Source organism: Balearica regulorum, chromosome 3 (genome assembly GCF_011004875.1).
Source record: "Balearica regulorum gibbericeps isolate bBalReg1 chromosome 3, bBalReg1.pri, whole genome shotgun sequence".
Taxonomy (NCBI): Eukaryota; Metazoa; Chordata; class Aves; order Gruiformes; family Gruidae; genus Balearica; species Balearica regulorum.
The window spans coordinates 41,362,496-41,388,353 of record NC_046186.1 but is presented as its reverse complement, the minus strand read 5'-3'; the positions used below and the strand labels follow the sequence as shown (position 1 = coordinate 41,388,353).

The window sequence follows — 25,858 nt, the reverse complement described above, 5'->3', positions numbered from 1 at the left end:
AGCTTGCAGGGCACTGACAGCAATTCCTGTCCAGAGATAGTGGGTTCAGTCAGTTTGTACGTAAGTAAGTGGAGTCAGTAGTATGATAATTTAATATAGAAAAATATATTGGTATGTGTGTATACATAATATATATGGAAAACACAAATTCCAGTGGAATGAGGCCTAGATATCTGTTTATTTTGATATAGAATCATAGAATCATGGAATGGTTAGGGTTGGAAGGGACCTCAAAGATCATCTAGTTCCAGCCCCCCTGCCATGGGCAGGGACACCCTCCACTAGACCAGGTTGCCCGAAGCCTCATCCAACCTGGCCTTGAACACTTCCAGGGATGGGGCATCCACAGCTTCTCTGGGCAACCTGTTCCAGTGCCTCACCACCCTCACAGGAAAGAATTTCTTTCTAACATCTAATCTAAATCGACCCTCCTTCAGCTTAAACCCATTACCCCTTGTCCTGTCACTACACTCCCTGATAAACAGTCCCTCACCATCTTTCCTGTAGGCCCCTTCAGACACTGGTAAGCCACAATTAGATCTCCCCAGAGCCTTCTCTTCTCCAGGCTGAACAATCCCAACTCTCTCAGCCTGTCCTCATAGGAGAGGTGCTCCAGTCCTCTGATCAGCTTCGTGGCCCTCCTCTGGACTCGCTCCAACAGCTCGATGTCTCTCCTGTACTGGGGCCCCCAGAGCTGGACGCAGTACTCCAGGTGGGGTCTCACAAGAGCGGAGTAGAGGGGCAGGATCACCTCCCTCGACCTGCTGGTCACACCTCTTTTGATGCAGCCCAGGACATGGTTGGCTTTCTGGGCTGCAAGCATACACTGCCAGCTCATGTTGAGCTTCTCATCAATCAACAACCCCAAGTCCTTCTCCTCAGGGCTGCATTCAATCCATTGTCTGCCCAGCCTGTAGTCGTGCTTGGGATTGCGCCGACCCACGTGCAGGACCTTGCACTTGGCCTTGTTGAACTTCATGCGGTTTGCACGGGCCCACCTCTCCAGCCTGTCAAGGTCCTTCTGGATGGCATCCCTTCCCTCCAGCATGTCGACGACACCACACAGCTTGGTGCCGTTGGCAAACCTGCGGAGGGTTTCATCTCAAGCAAGTTGTTGAGTGAGTTGGAAGAGGAGGGAGGCCCATATCGCAGCTTGCTTCTTGCAGTTTAACTTACCCCCAGTACTTAGAGTGCATTCACAAAGGCATTGCCTCATCTGAGCCCCATTTCCAAGCCTAGCTACGGTAACAGTCTGTTGGACAGGGATTTGTGGCGTGCTCCAGAGAGATGAGTATGAAGGTTGTCTGGTCCAAACAGTGGTATGGCAGGGCCAACTTATCTCTACTTAGAGATTTACTTTCTCTTTGGTGTGCTCGAAGGCAGCTCAGCGTTTTCAGGATGTTTCAGCTTGCTATGCCTTTTCTTGAGCTCTTTCATTCACTGAGCAAATGGCAGAAATGGCAAGGGAAGTGAAAAGCCAATAAGGTGAATATCCAGACAAATGGGCATCCCTTGGCATAGGTCAGTCAGATGGCAAGGTATGTTTCTCCTTACTCCTGCTGTCTTCCTCCCTCTAATGCTCATGATGTGCCCTGTGACTCAAGGACCATCTAACACAAAAGGCCTGTTCCCACTACACAGGGCACTGGCCTTCACATCCCATGCATTGGGTTCAGGTGACAACTGTTGGTTTGCCCCAACCCTCCTTGATGCATGTCTCTGGCAGTAGTCCGCTGCGGAGAAGAGAGCAAAGCATGCCCTGCTCGCTGGCCAGAGCACATCTGGGGATGGGTCAAGTGTGTCAGTGGACAGTGCTACTGCATTTTAATCTAAGGCAGTGAGGTGACTGGAGCCAAGACTAAAAGGCTGCTCAGAAAATTCCTCTCTCAGTCATCATATGGACATCTCAGGTGTGGTTTCAGTGGCTAAATACAGATGTCTACAATATAGACACCCGCACTGGAGGTAGTTGTCCTGGTTTCCTTTATAGTCAGTGAAGAGAAATAGGTACCTGTCGAGTCTTATTTGTGTCATCCTGCAGCAGAGGATGTGACATCCAGCCCAGAAGTGCCCATTCCTCTCTACCGCTAAACAAGATCACCTGGAGAGCCATGTCAGATGTAGACATCTTAGCTCTAGGCACCTTACCTGAAAAAACTCCCCTCCTTTCTGACAGTGCTCCTGTGGTCTGAGGGCCCTGCTCCTCTTCCCCTGCCAACCCCTTGCCCATTGAGAGAGCAAGCTGGTACACAACAAAAAAATGGCTTGATACAAGTGTCATGGAGAGAAGACATGTCTACAGGGTGTCATTCAGCTGGAGGAATGCAACACTGAAACTTAAGAATGGGTTGGCACCTCGTCATCTGTTTAAAAGTCCTAAAAGCTTTCTGAGACGTCAAAAATAATGTAATTGTCCCAGTTCAGCTGTTATGAGAAGTGTGGGTGTGCAGAATGCAGGACCGGACAGTTTAATTGCGTTATCCAGCATAGATTTAGGAGTCCAGCATTAAACCTGGCCTTCGAATATCCAAGGGTTTGAGTGATAAATTAATTCACATAGATAGAACAAAAGGAGCTGAAGCAGATTTCCTTACTGGATCTCTGTGTACCCAGCTTCCATTAAAATTAAAGGTTATTTGGAGTCTTTAATTTAAATGTCTATGTGCGCATTTAAAACATGCTCAGTTGTAGGTTGAACTTGGTGGGTCTGGCGAACAGGGTACTTCTTGTTCTTGTCATAACAGGTTGCATATTGAAAGTGGCCTTTAGTGTCGGCTTCGTTGTGCTTCATTCTCTGTGCAAGCTGTAGGAAACGTAGTGTGAAAGAGGCAGGGATCTGTTGGAAGAGGCTTGAGTTACCCTCACCTCACAAATGGCAGAACGCCGCATGACTTTGGGTTACTCACTTACTGCCTGTGCCTGTCTGCTTCCCATCTGTAACACAGAGGTGACGCTGACCCCACAAGCTGGTTGGGAGGCTTAAATCATCAAGGCTTGCGAAGCCTTCAGATGCCGTGCTGCTGAAGCCCTGGGGGGAAAAAAAAAGAAACAAAAATCAAAACGTTGTTCAGAGTAATGCTCCACTGATACAAAACAAACAAAACATCAAAGATAAAATAGTGGGCAACTGCTTCCTACATGGAGAGTGATCGACAGTGCATGTGGGGTGAATCAGAGGTTTTGCAGGGCGGAAGAGCGTTGCCTCGTCCAGGTTGTCAGGAAAAGCGGCTTCAGTCTTGGCTGCATATGAGCTGATGATGGGCAGGAGTACATGTCTCATTGTCCAGAGCAGAGCACTGCGGGCAGCACTCTAAGAGCTGGACTAGCAGCAAGGGGGGATTCACCTTCATACCTGTAGCCTTCACTTGAAAATTAATTTGGGTTCCTTGGCTTTATGCAAGAACATTATTGTTATTGTCTAACCTAATCAACTGTGTACAGGCAAAATTAATTTTTCAAGTGCCCTTCTCTCCCCAGCGCGCACACACACATATCTCTGAGAAATGAATGAAAGGCATATGAGTGATGTTGTGGGCCTGATCCCTGCAGAATTTCATGTCTCGGAAACCCTTCGAGGTGCAGTAGACTTCGAAAGAAATTTTGAAATTTCTATTTAGCAAGCTGGACTTGAGTATGTAGCGATATGGGATCTGGTGCATTGTTCTGCAAAAGGGCATTTGTAAAAGAGACAATCACGAGGTTTGCAAGAGTATAAAGCTGCAAAATTAAACTCATGCAGCTTTAACTTTTCCTCTCCAGCACTCCTGCCCTCCCCCCATACTCATGCTGTCCAAACAGCTTGTCTGCTTCAAGAGCTTACTTTTACTCTTAGGAAAAGCAGCAGTGAAACTTCAGTTGACTTCACACAATACATGGTCACTGGAAATTCCTTTGTCATCTTTTGTCCACTTTGTGACTAGTAATTTCCAGTCTCCTGAATTATGTAGTGGTTCTAGGGTTTAAGGGTTTTTCACTAGGTTGGGTTTTCTTTATGAAAGACCTATTTTTCCCCTGCATGTACTTGCTGCAAGTCACCCATCTTGACATAGATGATTTCTCAGCAGGCAGTGAGTGAAATGATTGTATCCTCTGCATTCGATAGGTAATATTTTTTTGCCTGCTTTCCCTCACTCATCTGTCTACCTACTCACATTCCCTTTCTTCCCTGCAAACTGACAGCATATTCTCTTCCATAATTCATTATCTCAAGATGTACTTGAGCATCTGTTTATTTTTTTATTATTTTTGTGCTTTCTTGATAGATTTATCAATATTTTAGCAGTTGGTTCTTTTCATGTGCACTGCTCTCTCTCTTATTCATACAGCTGTATCCTTCCAGTGCGGGCTTTGGACCCAGGGCAATACTATCAGCTGTCAACAACCACCCATAGTTGGATTATCTGAGCTGTGGAGTTTTCACACCTCAGATGCCAAGGCAGCTTGGGTTTAGCAGTGTTACTAGGTGAAGTACACGGCTGCGCTGCTTTCAGGGCCAACTTAGTGCTGGAAATAGCTCTGGTACTCTACCAAATCTGCTCCCCATGCCTGCCTTCCTGGGATGGAAGGTGATGCAGCAGAACCATCCCAATCGGTCTGCACCGAGTCAACACCGGTTTTTAGAGGTGTAACTCCAGGCCGGGTCTGACTCTGTGCCTAACCCCACCCTTTCTGCATCCTGAGCACTGGGAGGGCAGCGCTCATTCCACGGGGGGCTTGCCAGCCACATGAGGTCTAAGTTGGAGATGACTGCCACCACAGCACATTGCACAGTGCCCTGCACTAGCAAGGGCTTGGGGCCTTACCGGTGCTTTGTTGGATGAAGAACAACCTGAGCTCCTTTTCCCAGTTTTTGAATTGTGCATGAAAAAATAAGTCCCACCAAACTTTCTTACTCTTCCTCCTCACCGGTGCTGTCCTGCATCTCACCCAGACCCCTCCTAGAGCAGCCCGCTGGCACAGTGGAAGTCTGAAACGCTTAAGCTAGATGTTGGCAGGGGAGGACATTTGGCAGTATGGGTGGCAGAGCCTGAGCAGAACAAAGAGGAAATGACATTAAGCTTCTTGTTCTGAGCGTTAAGAAGTCCACCGACCTTCAGGGTTTTCATAAAAATATCTTGATTAGGTCAAGCTCAAACTAATAAGCATCAGGACATAAGAAAATGAGCCATGGTGCTGGCCACAGAGCACACACTGAGATCCTCTCCTCTGAATAACACACTTTGCAGAGGTAACGGGTTCAGCTGGCAGGTGGGCCAAAGCAGGGGCACCCAGCCTGACTGACCGACCCGGCACTTAGAGGGTGAACTGAACTTCTGCAGCATAGCATCACTTCAGGAACTAAACCCTGGTTTCTTCTTTAGATGGGCAGTGGCTTTTCTCCATCAAAATGTTTTTTTTTCAGAGATTTATCATCCATCAAGCAGCCTTAGTTTATTAAGGGAACTAACAGTCTCTTGGGGTTAACTTGTGACCCTATCCTCTTCCAGCTCAAATGTTTCTCTCCAGATGTTTCCCAAACTGCAGTCTGCACAACCCTTATGGTGGTCTCTGTGACTTTTCCTCTGCCCATACAAAAATAACTGTGACGTGTTGATGCCCTTCTTGGGTACCGCTGCAGACACGCTCGGGGTGTGCAGCCAGCAGATGGCCCTTCCTCAACCTAAGATGCCTTCTTTCTTTTTCAGGTGTGTGAGAAAGAGAAATTGCTCTCAGAAAGGAACCAGCTGAAAGCAAGCATGGGAGAATTGTTAGACAACTTCTCGTGTCTTTCCCAAGAAGTGTGTAGAGACATGCAGAGCCCGGAACAGATCCAAGCTCTCCACCGGTACTGCCCCGTTCTCCGACCCATGGATCTACAGCCAGCTACCACCATCAGCCCCTCCCCAGCTGGCGTGGAGCAGAGCCTGGTGACCTCCCAGTGTGTCGGGGAAAGCATGCAGTGCTGCTCGGAGCAAAGCTCGGTGCCACTGGGAGCGCCCTGGCTGCCCAACAACGTCTCGGAAAATTGTTCGGCCGGCGGGGGGTTGGATGGAGCTGACACAGGTACTTACCCCGAGAGAGAGCTTCCACCAGAGCAGAGCAGCCAAACGGTCACAGTAGACTTCTGTCAGGAAATGACTGATAAATGTACAACAGATGAACAACCTAGGAAAGATTACACCTAGTGACTTGTAACCTTAACGTTACACCTGGTCAGGTGTTCTTCAGTCAGCCAGTGGCAGTGCTCATTTGTTGTCTAGAAGAACGTATTTGGTGCACACTACAGTGGTCTTAGCAGCAATACTGTTTTTAAGTATTCCCTCCTCTCTACAAGCAGGAGTTCTCTTCACAATGGTGCTATCCCTTGCTCAGGCAGGGAACGAAGCAGTGGCAACACTGTCTGTTTTTGTATGTTGATTTCAATCTTAACAGGGATGGACATAACACCTCTGAGGACCCAACCGCAGCTTTTTTCTCAGTGGCCCATGTCACAAAACCCTAACTCAGGAATTTCCTCTGAATGTTCAATTTTTCATTGAAGACAGCTTCTTTACACATCAAAGTTTTATAGCTAAACTGTACATATTATATATAATATATATAAAATATATATATCCATATGCAAAAGTCCCTGCATGCCTCAATTTTTCTCATCCTACAAACTGGAAGCTTTCATTTCTATTGTATAAACAAGTTCCAACATTCCTTTTTGTCTTCGATGCTAGAACTAGTTTGGTAACTTGTTACACGATAATTTTTTTTTCTCGGTTCACAGTTCAGCAATATCATTCGATTTGTACTTATTTATAAAACTTTAATGTTGGAAACTTATTTGAGATTTTATTATAGACAATTTTTTTGGCACAGCCATTTCGTGCCACTTGAGCAATGTGGAGTTATTTTATTTTCTTGCAGATACTGTACAGTAATGGTCAACTTTGCCACTTGCACTGAGTTTCTGGTCAAACCTCTTTTCATAAATGAAGTCGTGACTTCAGTATAACTTGAGTATATGGTTTTCTTTGCTTTATGGCTTAAAGAAAATAGAAAAGTTTTAGCTAATAGGCAAACACTCAGGAGCTCATTACGTAGTAAAAACGGTCTTGCCAAATACTGAATTCACTATACAATTTGTAAAGAGAATCTGCTTGAATTATTTTTATATTCAGACTTCTTTCTGTTTCACAAACCAAGTTTAAGTGCTGTTAATGATGCTTTTGGATTCTTATAGGGGAAAGTATATTTCACTCTTTAGAGAAAAAAGTATTTGACAACTGGATCAGTTCATCATACGTTCCACGAAGTAAAGCAAACGGAGATCACATCAATATACTCAGGCAGGAGCTTTTTCTCCAGCCCCGCTCTGCATCCTTTACTCATGGAAGCAACTGCTGCTCCGGCTAGTCCCCAGAGCCTCACCTCAGCTGTCCTCAGACGTTACCTGTTTTCCTCACCAGACCCGAGTCGCAGAGGTGGGTCCGGTGAGGTCAGTGATCCTGCCCGGGTAGGCGGAGTTGCAGGATCAGACCCCTAGTTGTTGGCTTTGGTTTCCTTACAGAAGTCAAGTTAGCACTGTATCCTCTAAGAGCAAAACATGCATCTGCCAACACCCGATTCGGTCGCTTACCCATCAGTTCTTGTGTTCCAGGATCCTCTCATCCTGCAGCATTGCCCTCAGCACAAACCGCAGCTAAAAGAGCGCTGTCTCAAAGGAGACTACTCAGTGAATTGGCTTAGTTGTAACTGTATTGGATTTGTATCTTAAGCAATGTTGACTCATGTTATGACTGTGTGAGACAGCAGCTTTCCAAGCATAACATCTGTATGTACAGTGTAGACAGAAAAACGTCCTCCTAATGCTTTTTTAATAATTACTATTATTATTCTAAGTGTACTGAGTTTTTATTTTGTGGTTCTTTGCCCTATGTGTGCCAGGTTGCGTGGCTTTATCCTGGACGACAATTGTCATGTGCTTTACTGGCTGATATTGTTTGTTCTCGCTGAAAAAAAAATGACCAGCTGTTCACACCTATTAAAAAAAAAAAAAAAGGAGGGGGGGGAGGCAGCTTCTCAGAAGCACTAAGTGATAATGTGGTCTGTGCTAACGTTTACACTAGAGGTGTGCGCTGGTGCTTTTTTGAGGCACTCAGTAGATCAGCATCTTGACCCTGGAGGAGGAATCAGCTCCCTCTCTCCACTTCTTCCATCTTCAGACTGTGCTCATGGACCGTCGCCCACTCGCCACAAAGTCTTGCTTTTACCCTCTTCACCCAAACTATTGTAGCCAAGCTACCGAGGAGGAAATGCATATAGCATGTGCCATGTTTGTTGAAAATACTTTTTTTGCCCGCATGTACAAAAAAACCCTAGTATATAATGTAGGAGAATATTTATGTTTAAGTATTAATCATTACTGTACAAAATCCTTACCTTTAAATGTTCAAAAGTATACAAATGCCATAAACTCCTAGTTCACACAGTTGAAAAAGGGGGAGGAGTCGTCCTTTCTTTTTAAAAAGAGCTTAAACTAAAAATATCTGACCCCCCCCCCAGCCATCTTTTGCAGGTAACTGACTGAGAAGCTCTTTGGCAGGTGGGGGGATTTGATTTTCCTTTGAATTCGTTGACGTTGCAAAGCAGTTCTGTGCTTCGCAGAGAAGTTTTGTTTCTATGAGACCATGGTGAAAGCTAGAATTTAAAACTAAATGTGAATCACATTATAGAGTCATAGCTACTTGGGGGGGGCTGGGGGCGGGCAGGTGGGAAGGGTCAACTGACACAGTATTTTAAAGATGTTTTTCTGTTGCCTTTTTTATTTTTAAGTGACCTCCTATATATATGAATAGATAGAATGTTTTATGAGTATAAAACCAAGTTTTAACTTGCTTCCTGACATGAAGATTTACTCTACTAACAACTCATGTGCAACTGGTACTCTTGACCTCATTCCAACGGTTTAAAAAACCCACCCACACAACCCATTGCGCTGCAGCTCTTAGGTTTGACCTGGCTTCATACTGGTGCTGGGTCTCTTGATTTCCTCTACCTTGGGAACTGATATTTAAAACCACTGCTCAAATAAGTGTCTCTTCCTCAACGTTTCTCTCGTCTCGCTCTCTTCCCCTCCCCCAGGAGCTTTTCTGGATGTTTGATTTCATTCTTTCCCTTTAGAAGTGGCTGATTTTGTGTCATTACTTCCTATATTTACATGTATCATGGTTTTTCAGTGGGGTTTTTTTGGTGGTGGTGGTTGTTTTTTTGTTTCTCTTTTGTTTTGAGGGGTTTTTTTGCTATTTCGAACCATGCTGCTCTCAAAGCAGTTACTGGGCTAACATTAAAGGAAGACATTGGGAGAATTAGTTTCAGACCTGGACGCCATTTGACTTGACGTACCCAACCGTTCATATCATGAGGTCAAACAAACTGACCACAAGAATACTGCAGTATTTATGAATTTTAAGTGTTTGGCCAACAGTCACCATAATCTTAAGTAAGAATCTCTTTGCTTTTGTCAAAGAGGATACGTGCAGCATCAGTCCTGTCGGGTGTTGCTTGGGAATGGCGTGGTGAGACCCCATTTTCCCGCTGGGCACCGCACCGCTCTCGAGGGCGTGCGAGTCCTTGAAGCTTTGTCCAGTCTGTATCTAGTCCTCCTTTTCCTTTGCCATTGCTATACTTGTATCGCCAGGAAACCTCATTTCACTTAGGTTTGTTATGCTTTGTCAGGTGAGTACTACACTATATAATGTGTTTGTTTCTCTGCGTTCTCTGGGGGTGCCTTGAACACGATTAAAGCTCATTGCAAGCTGATTCTGGAACAAAAAGGTAGTGGGGAAAAAAAAGGAAAAAAAAATAACGAGAGAGAAAACAAAACAGAAAACAAGCAAAACAAAAGCAAAAATGTTGGCTGTGTTATCAGGAGATCCCAGTATTTATATCACAGACTTCCTAACATGTGATGACTCAGGCGTCAGAGTTTGATGCTGCAGTATAAAACTATTATTTTATATATTGTACAAGTAATTTATTAAATGTCTTTCTAAGGGTATATGCTGCTTTTAAGATGCACTATATTTTTGGATCTAATCCTTGTATTATTTTTTTTCCCAAGGAAGTAAAATGTGCTGCAAAGGCAAGCCACAGTGATTAGTATGCTAACTGCTACTTCTCTTTAAAAAGGAGAGTGGGAACTAGATAGGTAACTTTGCTAAATGGATTAACTGCTGCCAGAGAAATGGTTAATGCTGATAGTGTGGTCGTTAACCTGGACTCCAACCCTTCAAGTCTGTACTCTACAGAGCGCTTAAATAGAAGTTAAAATACCTAGATACATAGTTAGATTTTTTTTTAGTATGTAACTTTATGATTGCCTAACAAATTTTTTAAAATCTGCATGCTGGAATCACTATAATCCTGTAATAAAATGAAATCTGATCCACTAGGAGAAAGCACGGTGAAGCATAGCAATTCTAGAATCAACACCACATCCTCACTTGTGTTTTGTGACCCACTGCTGCGGTGGTTAAAAAAGCGAGCGGGGTGGGTTTGCAGAATAGGAGGCCTGCAGTGAATTTTGCAGTGAGACAAAGCGCACATTTGCCAGGTTTACACAAGCTCGCAGTCTGCTCCACTTCACGTCCTCTGCCACTGCAACCAGGAGCGCTGTTTTCACCTTTTCTTTCTGATCTGAGATGCGTTTGGAGGTGCCGCTGGGTGAATGTTGTAGCCCATGGTTGCAGCATTTTAAAACTCTCTATTTTAGGGCTGCCTAGAGAAGGTTTAGCTCAGTATGAGCAGGGGAGCTGATGGCCTTGCATAAGGGGAGGGGGGGGATCTGCTAAGTGTAGAGCAGTTTATTTTTATCAGAAGGGAGGTGAAACTAAAACCATTAACATAAAGAACTTATGCTCTCTTTCCTGCTAGAAATTTTCTCAACAGATTTTGACTTCGTTTCAGTTTTGTCTCTGCCAACACAGTCCAAGTTAATTTTATATCCATATATATAATATATGTATACATGTATGTATACATACATCTATAATTCTAGTCAGAGTGTGTGTTTGTGTATTTTCCTGTTTATAATACATATATGTATATTTATAATACTCCTTGGAGTACGTCATGACTCAGGCATCAGATCTGATGCTGTAGAATACAATATATGTGTATATGCATATGTTCAAATACTGTGTGTATATTTAAAAGATCTATTGTTGGTGGTCTGTAGAATAATTATTCCCTTTACTCTCAAAATTTTAAAGGCATTACTTGCAAAGACTAAGTGTACAGTATTTTCCTACACTCCACCAAGATAGGTATTATTTATATCAAAGTCAAATATTGATATGCAGTTTAAGGTATTACACAGATAACGTTGCCATTTTTGCAAATAAAATCGCTTTTTGGCAGGAAGGAATGCGAAAAATACCTTTTTATAAGGTCATTACCCCAACCAAACGATTGCTAAAAAGCCAGTTAGATGACTCCTGTCCTTCTACGAATTTTAGTGACTGTGGGCAGAGCCCTTTCCGTAGGTGAAAGTCACTGCGTGGTTCATGCAGTGCCGCTGTTGTCCCTTTTGGCTGATTAAGGGCATGCAGAAAAAAACTAGCATCCAAAAATAGAAATGGCAACTGGCAGTGTTTGATTTCATTGATTGCTTAGAAGCAGAGACGGTCCCAGGCTACGAACCCAAACGACCCCTCCGTTTTGGAGGGAGCCGAGCGGGGGCTGCAATTGCCGGCCAGGCTCGTCCCTGCGACCGGAGGAGCCCACCCTCCGGGACGTGGGCAGAGGAGGGAGCAGCTACCCCGCGCCGGGGGCTGTGAGGCTGGGATCCCCCTCCCAGGCTGGCGCTACCCTGCATTTGTGATGTACCCGAGAGAAACGCGCGTGGTTTCAATCCTCTGCTCGCTACTAGGTTTGCTCTGCCTGAAGCTATCTGGATCCCTCAGACCAGCAGGAACAATACTAAACACTTTGGTGATACTCGATGCGTGGTTGTTTATGCGTAGTTCCAAGCATCACCTTTGATTTCAAGGGTGGGGATGTCCTAAGAGTTTGTTCCAGAACCAGTTGGTTACAAGTGCACCTCTTATATATGCCTTACAAACTTCAGAGGCCATATTCAAAACAGGGTTTTATCAGTGTATGCAAGGGGGTGCAACCCCTCTTCTCTTCCTCCCCAGGTCAAACAGTATGGACAGTTTTCACACATATCTACCTGTATAACCCTCTGTACCTCTCATAACTGGTCAATGACTGTAACAGGTTACATCAGGTGTTTTTTCTACATACTTTTTACACAAATTCTATGCGATTAATGTAACTTAATTCAATGCATCATTTTATTGTACTAGTTCTTAAGCTTGTCTTTATTTTTTTTCTAGGTGACTGTGGTTTCTTGTGATTTTTATTGTATAAATAAATGAGGTGGCTGTTGATGCTTACTCTCTGTTACTAAGAATTTTTACCTTTTTGGAAGAAAGCATTGCTACGAACTAATGAATTTAAAACGTCATTTACTCATTGTAAATACAGTATTGTGCAAAAAGCAAAAATGAAAAAAAAAAAATACACCCAACCCTTTTCATTCATTTGAATTGCTAGTGTTAACTGAATTTTGTCTAGACACCATTTCTGTTGATGAAATAAAGACATATCATTATGTATTGTAAATTGACTCATCCTGACTCTGAAATTGATGTTGCAGTGCTCAGTTAATGCGCGGGCTGTAGGTGAGATTCGGGAGGGTAGGTTGGATGTGGTCGATGCTGCCGGGTGAATCTCTGGACTGATGAAGAGTCCTCCACTCATGTGGTCCCATTGCTAATTCACTCCTCGTCTTTGATCCAGGGATCCAGTTGTCTTTGATCTGCTGTAGGGTATTTCATTGCAAAGATGAAGTAAGTTGTTTTGGAAGATGAAATGAGCTGTATCTATACACATTCCCCTAGTGCTTGACTTAAGGCAATTCTGCTAAGTCTTTGTTTTGGTCTTCTAAAGTGTCAGTATACGTGGTGGGAGGCAAGGGGAGAGGTTGGGGGTTGTTTCCCCTTTACAGAAAACCTGAGCGAAACTGAGGGAGGTTTCTGTAGAAACAAAATACAGCTGAAAATCTCAATGTGTAACCCAAATATGGTGGTGTTCCATTCTGAAAGAGGAACTTGTGCCATGGACCGTTAGCATCACTTATACTGCAGAAGATGCAGGAAGGAAAGAAAAAATTGTAACAGCCTGCGGTGCTATTACCACAAGCAGGGTGCGGGCTCTAGCGGGGGGGATTGCTCTCAGGGACTCCCAAACGCATGGCAGCCATCCCTCTCCTTGGGCTGGATACACCCTGAGAGCCCGCTCAACAGCTCGGCAGGAGGAGACCTGGGAAGGGGGAGTGGCATGACCAGTTGTCCTACCCTGGTCCTACCTTGCTGGGGTGCTGCCGTGGGAGTGGGGAGGAGGGCAAGCTGCTGAAGGGAGGTCCTCAGGCTTTTTTATCACCGGAGAGGAAACCCTGGAGCGCGTGCCCTGGGCCACCATCCTTAGGGATGTAAACTGCGTCCTCCTGCATCTGCAGCACTGAAAGTTGTCTGCAATTTTTGCGATCTTAAAATTCTCATGGAAGAAAATCAAACGTTACTTTCCGGAGTTCCCCAGTTTTCTGAATCTTCCTGTTGAGCATATATGCAGAAAGCTTCCCACCCCCGCAAATCTGTCAGACCACGTAGCATCCACCGCATCAACACATAGCCTGGCAGTAGAGAATGTACTTCAGGAAAGCTGTTTCTCCATCCCTGATCAGTTGTTGCTGGCACTTAATGGCCACCATCTTAAATATTTCCCTTTTTTTTGCCTTAAAATATTGAACAACTGCACAGGCAAACTGCCAATCAGTTTGTAGTGAGGCAGAATAGGAATGTAAATCCTGTGCACTAGAACAAACCCTCTGTAATCTCAAGCAATCTTTACGCTTCACCCTCTTTTTTCCTGCTGTCCTGCTTTCTGCTGGCCTTGCCTTAGAGTTGCCCACTCATAGAGGATTTTTATGCTTAGGGAAACCGGCATAGCAAATGAGCTTGGTCCAAGCATCGCTTGCCGTTGAGGTGATAGCAAATGCGAGTCATGATAAGCTTCACAAATAAAAGCAGCTAAAAGCATGTGGCCAGAAACAGGGTCAGGGACAGTCAGAGGAAGGTGCTTTATTTTGGGGATACAAAAGCGGAAGGACTGCTTTCTTGGGCTGCATAAAACCCAGAAATCCAACCCTCCAGAGCTAGTCTGTCCTAGCAAACTGAAAATGAGCTCTTTTGGGCTTCGCTTGTCTTTCAGTTCCTCTGTATGAACTAATGACACAGTGAAAGGAATAAGATTTTCATGACCCTGAAGTGACACCTCGCAGATGATCTTGAACAGCAAACTGAAGAAAAGCACAGATGTTTTGCACTTGAAATAAATCGCTCGGTTTTACTTAGTTTCAATTTTGAAGCTGAAAGTATTAGCTACGAGGAAGCTACATTAGCACGGAAAGTCTCTATCAGAGCTTGAGGACTGCATTGGCACTGGCAGATGGGCAGCAGCATATTCTTCAGCTGGTTTTTTTAATCTCTCTCAAATTCTCTGTCCCTTCAGATTCCTTGAGCGTTTCTGCCATCTTTTATTCATTGGCTGCTGAAGCCTGGGGAGATAGAGGCCACGTAGCCTTCCAGGTTACTTTCAAATCAAACTAACCCTTTCTTGTAGGTGCCTTGGGTCTTCCGCTACCTTGAAGGTCTATGGATCAGGCTGGTTTCTGATATGAACACTGCTAGCATGCACAACAAGTTGTACATCCCAAAATGTTCTCCCAAAGACACAAGGCTCTTTCTGCAGTGGCAGCACACACTGACCAGATCCGACTCGGTCTACGTGAGAAAAATCTTGAGTTGTGGAGCGAGCTACCCGTTAACGCAAGCAATCAGAGTACAGTACGGGTTGGGACTGGCGTAAAATGGAGGAATAAAGTGTTTGCTTTCTTAAACTGTATTATGAATTTAGCATTATAGTGTCGGGAGAGGGGAACATGGCAACATATTATCTGCTTTTTATCTCTCTGCTGAAGGCGGTTTGTGCTCAATCCCTTAGTTTAGTTCTTCTCCTCAGAATGTCATTACTTTTTCATGATAGATGATAGTTCTAGGAGCATGCTCTGAAAGATAACAGAGAAAGAAAGCATGAAGCTGAATTGGCTTAAAGGAGAAAAAGAAATGTTATCATCGTAATTAACCCAAGTCCCAACACATACATAGTTGGGAAGGTGGGAATCTGGCGTTCAGCTGACAACATACTTACCTTGTAGGGCTTTGTTCAGTGCTCAGGGGAGAGTGGGGAGGGAGGGAACACCTGCTTTTAAACCAAAATAAAGACATTAATCTCTGAAGTAACTTGCTTGAAGTCAGTGTATCCATCCTGGACCCCTAGCTTTACGTGTTAAAGGGGTTTGTATATTTTTTGTATATTTTGAGATGGACTCAATTAAGCAAGTTCCACTTTCTAAAAATGCAACTTATCCATTTGTTTTTGCACAAATCCTCAGAGGGGTTCATTAGTTGTCAACCACTGCTGACCTCCAAAGTTTATCTGTGTTTGTGCAATTGGTGAGTTGGTGTTTGTGCAACCTTTTGGTGACCAAGTAGCTTTTGCAGGATAACTGGTACACTGGCTCTTATCACCATGAGCTGCTCCTGAGTGCTCCAGGACAGAATAAAATACAACTACTGTGGAATTTCTTATTGTTGGGTTGTTTTTTTTTAAAAAAAGAGGTGTTTGCATAGAAAAACTCTACAAAACCCGCAGTAGTTACCAGCAGGTGTAAATGTGAATACCTTTAAGGATTCTCAAACATCCTAGAGGAGCACAGGGTTTCACCAGTCCCTTACCCCACCTGTAGATTTTCATGGTGGAGCTCAGCTGTTTAAATAACTCCTCCGTGGTTATTAGGTTTGTTATTTCAATGTACATTCACTCTTATCACACTGTTCTCAGCCCCAGGAGCAAGAGTGGGTGAGCAACTAGTTAAATGAGTGGATATTTATTCCTCAAGTGTTGTTGAAAGGGTGAGTAAACACGCCTTGTTCTGGAGAAGACTGCAAGCATTCAGGCTGAATAGCAGCTCTCTCTTTCATATCCTGCTCGCTACGGAGTATTTTCCCACTGGGTAAAAGGCTCAAAGCTGAACAGAGACTTGAGAAGTTGAAAAAGAATTGAACAGCAGAGAGGACTAAAGAAGCAGTGCAGTGAAGGAAACCGGACCCAGTGAATTGTAAAATTTCCCCAACTTCGGCAAAGCCAGGATTTCAGCCCCAGAGACTTTCTTTTCTGCAAAGGAATGAAATCAGCAGCCCTATCTCAACCCAATTCTGTGAGCTGAGAGTATCAGCTTTACCAGCTGCTTCACTATCAGCTTCATCCCTCTCATTCACCATGAGGAGGGGGCCTTGCTTTTAAAGAGACATTGATTATTTTGTAGCCAATAATATAGATTTAAAGAAACGGCAGTCTAAAAGCACAGGGCTCCCTGGAGGAGAGGGTGTGCTAAAGAATAAGGAATGAACATGAGGGTGAAAAAAACTCAGCACTTCTTGAAAAACAAAAATCTGAATCCAAGTACCTAAAATGTCTAATTCTGTCTGAAAATACTGATCTAGTAATTTTGGTTTCCCAGGAGAATGGTTCAGCTAAAATATTGCTATAGAATATTATAAATCCTCTAATGACTTCAAATATTGTTTTGTGAGTCCAGGAACTCATCTTGGCTGAATGAATAAACACAACCATTAGGTAATGTCAAGTCTCCCCATCTTCTTGGTACGTTCTTGAGTAATCTAGCAAGAGGACTAGCACAGTAGTTCTCTCAATGCAAGTTCAGGCTTGGGGTGCAAATGTGATAACCTAGTTCCAAGTCATCTGAAAGATGGTGCCTTTGTGAGAAGAGTTGCCCATCTAGTGTAAATAGTCCCAATCCTGGTTAACCATATTAAAACTCATAGGTTTTAAAGCAGACCTTAGAATTCCTTAGAAAACTATTATATATAGGCCAAAAAGAACTGATGCTGGACATGCTCAGGTAGCATGCAACTGGAGTCCTCTGCTTTAGAAAGGCGAGGAGAGATACAGCTAGCAAAAGACTTCAAACACAGCTAGTAATGAAATACCACACAGCCTCCAGCTTTTGTAGAAATGTTCGTGTTCAGCTATTGAATTGTGATGACACTGTGACACTCTGAAGATGTGACGCCAGGCTGTGGCCGTGCTCAGCTGAGCTTTCTGATGTTCTGCAATCGTTCCTTCAGTTTGTAGAAAATGGCCAAGGAGGAAGACTGCTTGATTCTGGCAACGGGTGACTTTGGAAGTAAAGATAATTGTTCAGTTAGAGTGCTCAGATCTCTTATTTTCATACCCCCTGCCCCGAGAAAAAGAGAGTTATTTAATGGTCCCAATGGCTCACACAGTGTTGCACCTGCGAGGCAGTGGGACAATACCCCTTAAGGCACTGCTCCGAGAGATGCCTATTACAGGCTGTAATTCCTGGCCCTGCCTATTTTCAAGAGAGCACAGATTGTATCTCTGCTAGGTTTATACTGACCTTTGACTGCATCAGCCTAGTAATTTTATCAGACTTAAAAATGTATCATGCACCAGTCAAAGGCCTGAATGGTGCAAATTATGTGTTTGGGGTTTTTTTTCTCATAATATCATTCATGTCCAGAATCCTATTGACAGCAGCATGATTCCTACACACCTTTGTGAATCCGACTCCCAGTTGTTAATTGTAATTGCACTTATACTAAATTCAGTGGAGCTCTTTTCACTGAGTTGTGTGTGAAAAGAGCCATTTAAGACCTGCTTGCCTAAGGGACGCTGGCAGCCTAGGACCATGCAAAAGGTGCCCCTTTGGTCCATAGCTGTATCTCCCCTTAAATAAAAGTTGAAATGTGGTAAGAGATGCAAAAGTTAGGGCAGAACTATGTATGTACCCACAATATCTCTTAAAAGATAAGATACCATATATTCTCTAAGATGTATTCTTTAAGAGCGCCTTGGAAATTATTAGTTTGTGGCCAGTTATCGATGAACAAATTGTTCGCTATCACTTCAAGGCATGCTGTGTTCCTCAGTACCAAGGAGTTTTGGGTTTTTGGAGGTTTGCAGATAGCATGTTTTCACCTGTGCACACATGCTGAATTACCCTGTTAATGTAGAGTTTCATAATGTTATTTACCCTAGGTCTCCACTGAGTTGAGATTAGCTCACCCGTTCAGTTGGTGATGCTCTTGTCATTGCGTTTAGGTGGACTGAAATCAGTTGGGAATTACCCTGATGTCATGCAGTGACTCCCTTCTCCTATGCTTTGCCCTGTGCTTTTGCTGATACAAAACTGTGTCCAGTTTTGGTGGTCTGTTCTCAGAACCTGATAGATTTAAAGTTTGACCAACCAGTGACTGAAGGAAAAGATGGTTTTTCACAATGGATCAGAGTTTCTTGAGAAGCCTTTAGCCTACTAAGTTTTTCAAGATTTCTGCTTCTCTCATTTTTGCTTCCCAATATGAATAATGGATAACTTTGGACAATGCAATGACTAAGAAACTGAATAGAGTATGAAGAGTGAGTGGTTTAAAACTAAACTATTGGAAAGTAAATATCTTTTCAAGGTTTTTATGCCACATTTGGACGTGAAATGAAGAATTTATTCTTCACCTCCCCCAATTCCAGATGCAATATAGTATGAGAGGTAACTTTTACAACATTTTATCTGTTAAAGACTCAGGTTTGATGTAGAAATGGCACTGCTGATATTGCTTAAAAAATCTCATCGCTGGCTAAAAGTTAAGAATCTGTATCTGTTCTATTAGATGTGTTAGGTGCTTTCAATGTCATGACGCACAGGATCCAGTTGACTTGTATGCAGACTCTTGCAGCATCAGATGGTTTGGTTTTGTGTAGCTTTGAGATTTTTCTTTCAGCTAAGCAAGCTGTGGTATTTGTGGGCAGTTGCAGTTGTCCTTCTATCTTAGCACAGAGCGTGGGTATGTGTTTGATTGGAGGTTGCTAGATGGTTGTTGAGGTATAGAAAGTGATATTTTCAATGTTGTGTTAATAGTCCTCTCTCGTTGAGCTAATGCGAAGAATGCTACAGACAAATTCTGGCAGAATGGTATGGATGAAGGGAAAAAGAAAACATTCCAGCCATTATGGAGGTAAAGATTATAGTCTGGGAAAGTTATCAATGAAAATTGAAGATCAGTGTCAATTCCACTATCTTTTTGCTCCATTTGGCAATCGTTTAGATTAGTAAAATCCAGGTTAGCATAGACTGTATTTTGGCTGTTTAGAAAATGTTTGTGCATGTTTGTTCATTATTGTGTTAAAAAGTGTCTGTCCTTTCCCTGCATTACTGTTGCAAGTCACTATTAATCAGGCATGGCAGTAGATAATATTTTTTTGTGTGCTTCAGTTGGAATTTTTTAATACAATTCCTTGTAAAGCCTTTTTTTTTTTTTTTTTTTAGCTAGGATCATTAATTTTTGAATGCTTCTGTCACACAGATAAATCTAATCATACATATTTTTCTTTTATCTAAACATTAATACATGATGCTTGTCTTCTGAAAGTCAAATTAAAACAAATCAAACCAACGCTGAGTGCCTTTGACAACCAAAATGAAATAGTGAATAATATAGGAATTGGGAAATAAAGACCAGAAGCATATACAAGCTTTAATGCCCAGATTCCATATTATGATGATGCACCAGCATATTTGTGTATTGAAACTGCTATTCACAAAATGCCTTAGCAATGCTAGCAGTAAAGTGCATTTGCCAAAATATTGACTCAATTGTATACAGAAGCACCTTTACCTTAAAATATCATGTGATGTAAACAGGAAGCAACAGGTAGTATACCTACATGAGTCACATTTTAAAACACTAGTACCTGTCCCACATATAATCATCCCCAAAGGCAGCATGCCTGAAGAGTGTTACTTTCAAGAGTAATGACATCATTGCTTTGCAAACTGACTACATTTCTCTGCAAGATCTCTCCTGAAAGACAATGTCATTGTCATTAAACAGTAAAAGCTGCCAGGCAACTTCTGTGAGTTCTCAACAGGGTGCTACTGAAATTTTGTCTTGCTTGGTACCTTTTTTGCACTTTGCCTTTTTAAAGAGCCTTCTCATCTGAGTATCAAAAACCAGCAGAAGATGGACAGACTGGGCTCTAGGCCCTCTTCCTATATGAGAAATGGCAAAGTGGGAAGTGATTAAATTGCCTCTAAGTGACAATTTAATATAGCTTATGCTGAATGTTTATATATTGTAGAAACTAACTCCGTGAAAGCAGGAACTCACAGGTTTTTGATGAGTAACGTGTAAGTGTGCCTTCTGCTTCTTGCCACAAAAGATTTGAAGTTTTTTGGTTGGTTCATTTTGTTTTATATTTAGGAAAAGTATTTCTTTTTAGGAAGAGTGAGAAAAAAATTGAACAGAATTGATAACTTTGAGTATTGTGTGATGTAATCTTCTGGGTTTTACATGGCCTATAAAAAGGTATTGCTCCTGCAAGCATTTGTAAAGGATCTTTTTTGCTGTCAGAGGACAAATCCCATGATCTGGACCAATCGGAATTCAGATTACTTTAAAAAAAACCCACTACTTGTTTCTCGAATGCAAGCATTGTATCTTATCAACACTGACTGTAAGCAAGCTTAGAGTGTGTGGGCAAAAAATAGGAATGCTGTAGTTCTTGGCCCTGGCATAGCAATTATTTGGTGTTTTATATGTAGATTTTTTGATTTATTCATTGATTAATTAATTCAACTCAGTGGTCGGCCCTGGGAGAAACCCTCTGAAGCCAAAAGCAGTAGAGTCACTGAACTCAACGCACTCAAGACTTCTCGTGCAGTGTCGAGCAGGCTGGAGCTGAACAAGCTTCCCCTGGGACGGTCCTCTGGAGTCGACTGGGATGACGTAATGAGTATACAAAAGCTGGGATTCGGTGACTTAGAGATCCTCAAGACGCAGTAATTCCCTAGTGATATTTTTGCTTTCACCATAGAAGGGGATCAAGCGTGCGGGAGCTCGGCTTGATCCGGGAAGGATGCGAGGCGTTAGGCCTGTGTCGGAAGTCCTGCCCAAGCCTCCCTGCCCCCTGGCTCGCCCCCTCCTCCCCGGGGCCGGGACAGGGAGCCGGGGCCCCCCGCCGCCCCCCTCCCGCGGGCTACCCGGGGGGCCGCGGGCCGCTACTTGCCATCGACACGCGGCGTCCCATGGCGGCGGCCGGCGGCGGGCTGCTGGGCGGGCTGCCCTCCTCTCGGTGCTTCCCCTCCGAGCCGGAGCCGGAGCCGGAGCCGGGGCCGGAGCCGCCGCGGGAGGCGGCGCTCTCGCTGTCGCTGCCCGCCCGGCTCCCGGTGAGGACGCGGGAGAGGAAGCTGGACTTGCGGGTGCCCGGGCAGTGCCCGCTGTCCGGGGAGTCGCCGCGCTCCTCGTCAAGGTCGCGACAGACGCTGACCCGGCTGTGCTTGCGGGGCACCCGGCGGGCTCCTGCCGCCGATCCCGCCGCCCCGGGGACTCCGCCCGCCGCGGCCCGCGGCGCCTCCTCGCTGCTGGAGGAGGGCGGCGGCTGCTGTCCGTGGTGCTGGGCCGCGCTGTGCCGGCGGCGGGGCGGAGGGGCGCCGCGGAGCTCTCCGCGGTGCTGGCGGCCCAGCGGCCCCGCTGGAGCGGGAGGGGGAGCGGCGGCGGGAGCGTGGGACGGCGGCGGAGCGGCGGCGGGGAGCGGCGGAGAGGCGTCGCTGGCCGGGCAGGCCGGCGGCACCACGGAGCTCTTCTTGGAGTTATAGAGGCTGGTGTCCTCCTCGGCGGGGCCCGCCGGCCGCCGCGGCCGCCTGTAGAGGCTCTTCTGGATCTTCTTGAGGCCCAGGTGGGCGATTTCTAGGATGTTGAGGAACAGGGAGACCGCGGCGATGCTGTTCATGAAAACCATAAAGATGGTCTTCTCTGTGGGTCGGGACACAAAACAATCCACCGTGTTAGGGCAAGGGGGCCGAGTGCATTTGTAAAGGGGGGACATGTGAAACCCATATAAAAGATACTGACCTATCATAAAGCCCACTTCGACCACCGACCGGGTCAGGATATGTAGGACATAGGTGCGTAGCAGGGACCCTCTCAGGGGTGCCTTATTCACTTTCTTCTGTTCCTCCAGCTTACGCAGTTCCCTCTCCACTTTCCTGTGTTCCTCGGGCATGGGTTCCAGATCTTCTAGCTGAGCCCGCAGGTGGGCTTTCCTCTTCTGTCGCTCTTTCTCAAGAGCCCTTAGTCTGTAGAGTGCATGGCCCATGTAAACTAGCGATGGAGAAGAGACAAATATGATCTGCAGGACCCAGTATCTGATCAAAGAGATGGGGAAGGCTTTGTCATAACAGATATTGCTGCAGCCCGGTTGCTCGGTGTTGCAGATGAACTCGGACTGCTCATCGTCCCAGACATCTTCGGCAGCCACTCCCAGCACCAGCATCCGAAATATGAACAGGATTGTGAGCCAGATTTTACCAACTATGGTGGAGTGGATGTGCACCTCTTCAAGGATGCTGCCCAACAGGTTCCAGTCCCCCATGATCAGAAGTTCATATCTGAAATACAAAAAAATTATGTTATTTTAATGCAATACTGGATTCATTTTGGAAATGGCCTTCTTTAGTATTTTTTTTTTTAAATAATGATGTTTCATATTCATTCTTCATAGTCATTCTTCTGATAGCAGGAGAGCTCTTAGAAGTTCATAATTATTTTCTACTTAGTAGGTCTTTAAATGAAGGCAGACTTTATGATTACTTTATGGTGAAAGTTGCAAAAGTGAGGTTATTTTAAACTGAAGAGAGATTGATTTCAGCTTTAAGCCACAGTACTTCTTAACTGCCTACAGTTTTACACTATTTTCTTCCCACTAGGAAAGAAGACAGTTTTTTTTTCACTTTGCAGATCCTTTGCCAACTATAGTTTAATTCTACACCCACTCCATTCCACTGTCTGTGGCTTTGCCACGGTTTGGGGTGAAAAACAAGTAGAATAATATATAACACTCAGGGCTTTCATTTGCTTGACAAGGTTTTGAGAAGAATCTTATAACCATGACAGAAAACCGGTTCATTTTGTACCCCAAGGGAGTAGCATTATTAGTGCCATCCATCCAATATTTTCCCATCTACCAGGGTAACAATCCACAAGTTTCTCCCTTGTATTCCTAAAACTACAAATACGTTAATAAATTAAGAGCGCTTCTAGGATTACTGCCTTTAATTTTATGCATTTAAAGTCTTACTGAATCACCAAGACTTTGTCTTAATTATAAATTTCAACATATAAGATAAATAAAAAAGGGATTACATGATGGAGTAATGTGGAGGTTTTTAGCTGTGAGTGTGAGATGATCTTTTTAACTACTTCTTTTCCAGAAGCTCTTTGATTCACCAGCAAATTGATCTACGTTCTGCTGCCAGACGCTTCATTTCCAAATCGCTTCTCTGGAAACTATTCAGGAGCTTCAGGTAACGTGGGGAATTGAAATGTAAGGTATTTGCTTGTTTATTTGTGAATGCACCACACGTTTGGTGTCATGTCCCTGGAATTTTTTCTGCTAACGTGGTAATAAAATATAGAAAGCAACTGGGATCATATCTACCTTAGGGTTTGCACATAAATTTTTTATGCTACCGTACTTTCAAAACTTCCCAAATTCCACTAAACCACAACCTTTAGTGAAGTGTAGTTTCTAAGTTTTTTTAAGAGTGGCTGGTTGCAGTTCCCAAAATCTTACACAATTTTAATTGATAGCACAGCTGGGTGATATCACCATTATCAATATAGCTTGGTTATGGTTTATGATATGATCCCACATAGCGTGATTCTGCTTGGAGGCTGTATTTATTCAGATTGCAAGTAAAGATTTTCAGTTGCAACCAACAGTACAGTCATTCTCTGCGTAGGCATCCTACAGACTTTATTCTGAAAGGTTTTTCCTAGGTTGTTTTTTTTTTTTTCTTCTGCAAATTTGAATCTACACAATGAACTTCCCTTTTGGCGTGGGGAACTCATTGAGGAAGCCTAGCTAGTCAAGCTATTTCTTAGGTGCTGTGATGCACCTGGAATACCTTCTTTCCCCACTCCTTCCCTCCCATACATGTCATTGAAATGAGATAAGTGAAAAAAAAGTCAGCAAAAATTATTGTAGTCTCTTTTTCTCATCTTTGAAGAACACAGAGCTTTCTTCTGACTTCATACAGATCTTTTTCAGAGCAGATATCGAATTGCTGCAACCTCGTAAGTTGGGTGGGTGTAAAGACATTTATATGTTGAAATGTTTACTAGAAAATATTACATCTCAAGTTAACAATGTTGGCTCTGCTTTTCCGAGCTTGGAAGTGCTAATACGGAATAGTTCACCTTCTGTAAAGTGAGAAGTAGAGATTTAGGTAGAGCAAGGTCCCAAACCCACAGTACTCAAGAGGCCAAGTATGAGTGGGTGACACTTGCTGATTGCTCGGTACCACTTCCCCTGAAAGGTGACCGAAGGATGGCAACGCAGCAGTTAAGCAAAGGAGCTTTGGGTGTATTTGCTGCCTTGCAAACAGCTGGTCCCTCCCTGAAATTGATGGACTCCGCAAAAAAACCCCAACAAACCCCAACCCGAGTTAGATGCTCAAATGTCAACACAAGGTATAAAAGGGAAAGGAGACGTGTTTTAATCTCAAAGATGGAAAGAGAGCATTCCTCTAGCACTAGGAATTATCACCACCCATTTTGGAGCAGAAAGTGAATGTATCCATTCAGGGTAAGAGAGGACAAGAGGAGGAGTACAAACATATCACTCTGGCTCTTTAGATGTGCTTCTTCCTTAAGCTGTTCTACCAGTATTTCAAGAACTCTATCCTCATCTTTCCTTTATAACAGCCAACAGGGGAGAGTAAGTGTAGGAGTGGTGTAATTCCACTCTCTAACTGAGCTTATTTTACCGAGACATTTTCCCTCAAATCTGCACTGCTAGAACCGCAGTATGAATACTGACATGGTGAATGTTGCGTATAAAGCCAAGAAGTTAGTCTAGAGCCACGAAAGTCAGAGTTTCTAAGAAATCAGCCAAAACTACTTTACAATCTTGTCATAACAATGTGCTTCCAATTTTTCCATCTTTCCCTTCCCTGGTCTTATCTGAGCTCTATGCAATGGAGTATTTCATTTTGCTGTAAGAGCATAATCTCAAATATCAATGATATCATTATTTCCAGTCTACTAGTGTACTAGAAAATCTAGTATTCTAGTATACTAGCCTAGTATACTAGAAACATACCATTTTTAGTACAGATCGTACATACCTGAGACACTTCTCTTTATATCATCTGACTGCCTTTGAGTCTGGCCAAATATTTGTATACGGTTATTTCAAACAATAAAAATTCATGCATGTAATCAGTTAGAACCAGATGGAAATCCATCATTTCTCTTGGAGAAATTTCTTTCTTTCTTGGGGTTTTTTTTACTTCTTTAAAGTTCATTTGATCATTTGCCACTTCTCAAATCATTTCTATATTAAATTTATACCAGCTTTTCATCAGCTGTGATTTGAAAAAACAGAGCCAAATCTTAAATTTCTTGTAAAAAAAAGTTAAATGCTCAGATGCAAATATTCCTGGTTTTAATTTGCACGGCTTCGAGTCTGACATGGACCTGCCTGCTCCATACTGCCCTAGGAAGAATTATTTTTCTGCCGCTTACCTTAGAAGAAAGCCCTTGGTTAGTCTATCCTAGAGCATTGCAGAAGGAGCACGCAGCGCTGCTGATTGCTATAGGTCAGA

At 43.7% G+C, this 25,858-nt stretch overlaps 2 protein-coding genes across 9 annotated transcripts in view; one reads left to right on the top strand and one right to left on the bottom strand.

Moving 5' to 3' along the window:
* Window positions 1-9,810, top strand: part of BACH2 (BACH transcriptional regulator 2) — a 195,984-nt gene extending 186,174 nt beyond the window's left edge. For all 8 annotated transcript variants that reach the window (XM_075747705.1, XM_075747709.1, XM_075747711.1 and 5 more), the window contains one exon: window positions 5,685-9,810. In XM_075747705.1, the coding sequence (XP_075603820.1) occupies window positions 5,685-6,164 (480 nt within the window). In that variant the 3' untranslated portion in view covers window positions 6,165-9,810. The remainder of the gene's footprint in view (window positions 1-5,684) is intronic.
* Window positions 9,811-12,546: 2,736 nt separating this feature from the next.
* On the bottom strand, window positions 12,547-22,631 carry GJA10 (gap junction protein alpha 10). Its single transcript, XM_075747713.1, has 2 exons — window positions 21,259-22,631; window positions 12,547-15,160 (listed from the first exon to the last, which is right to left on the bottom strand). The coding sequence occupies exons 1-2, from the start codon at window positions 22,621-22,623 to the stop codon at window positions 15,122-15,124; spliced, it is 1,404 nt and encodes a 467-aa protein (XP_075603828.1). The 5' UTR covers window positions 22,624-22,631; the 3' UTR covers window positions 12,547-15,121.
* Window positions 22,632-25,858: the final 3,227 nt, after the last annotated feature.

Coding starts and splice junctions, on each gene's coding strand:
- GJA10 (XM_075747713.1), bottom strand. CDS start 22,623: ATGGGGGACTGGAACCTGTTGGGCAGCATCCTTGAAGAGGTGCACATC. Junction 15,161..21,258: donor TGGGACGCCGCGTGTCGATG/GCAAGTAGCGGC, acceptor GTTATCTTTCAG/AGCATGCTCCTAGAACTATC.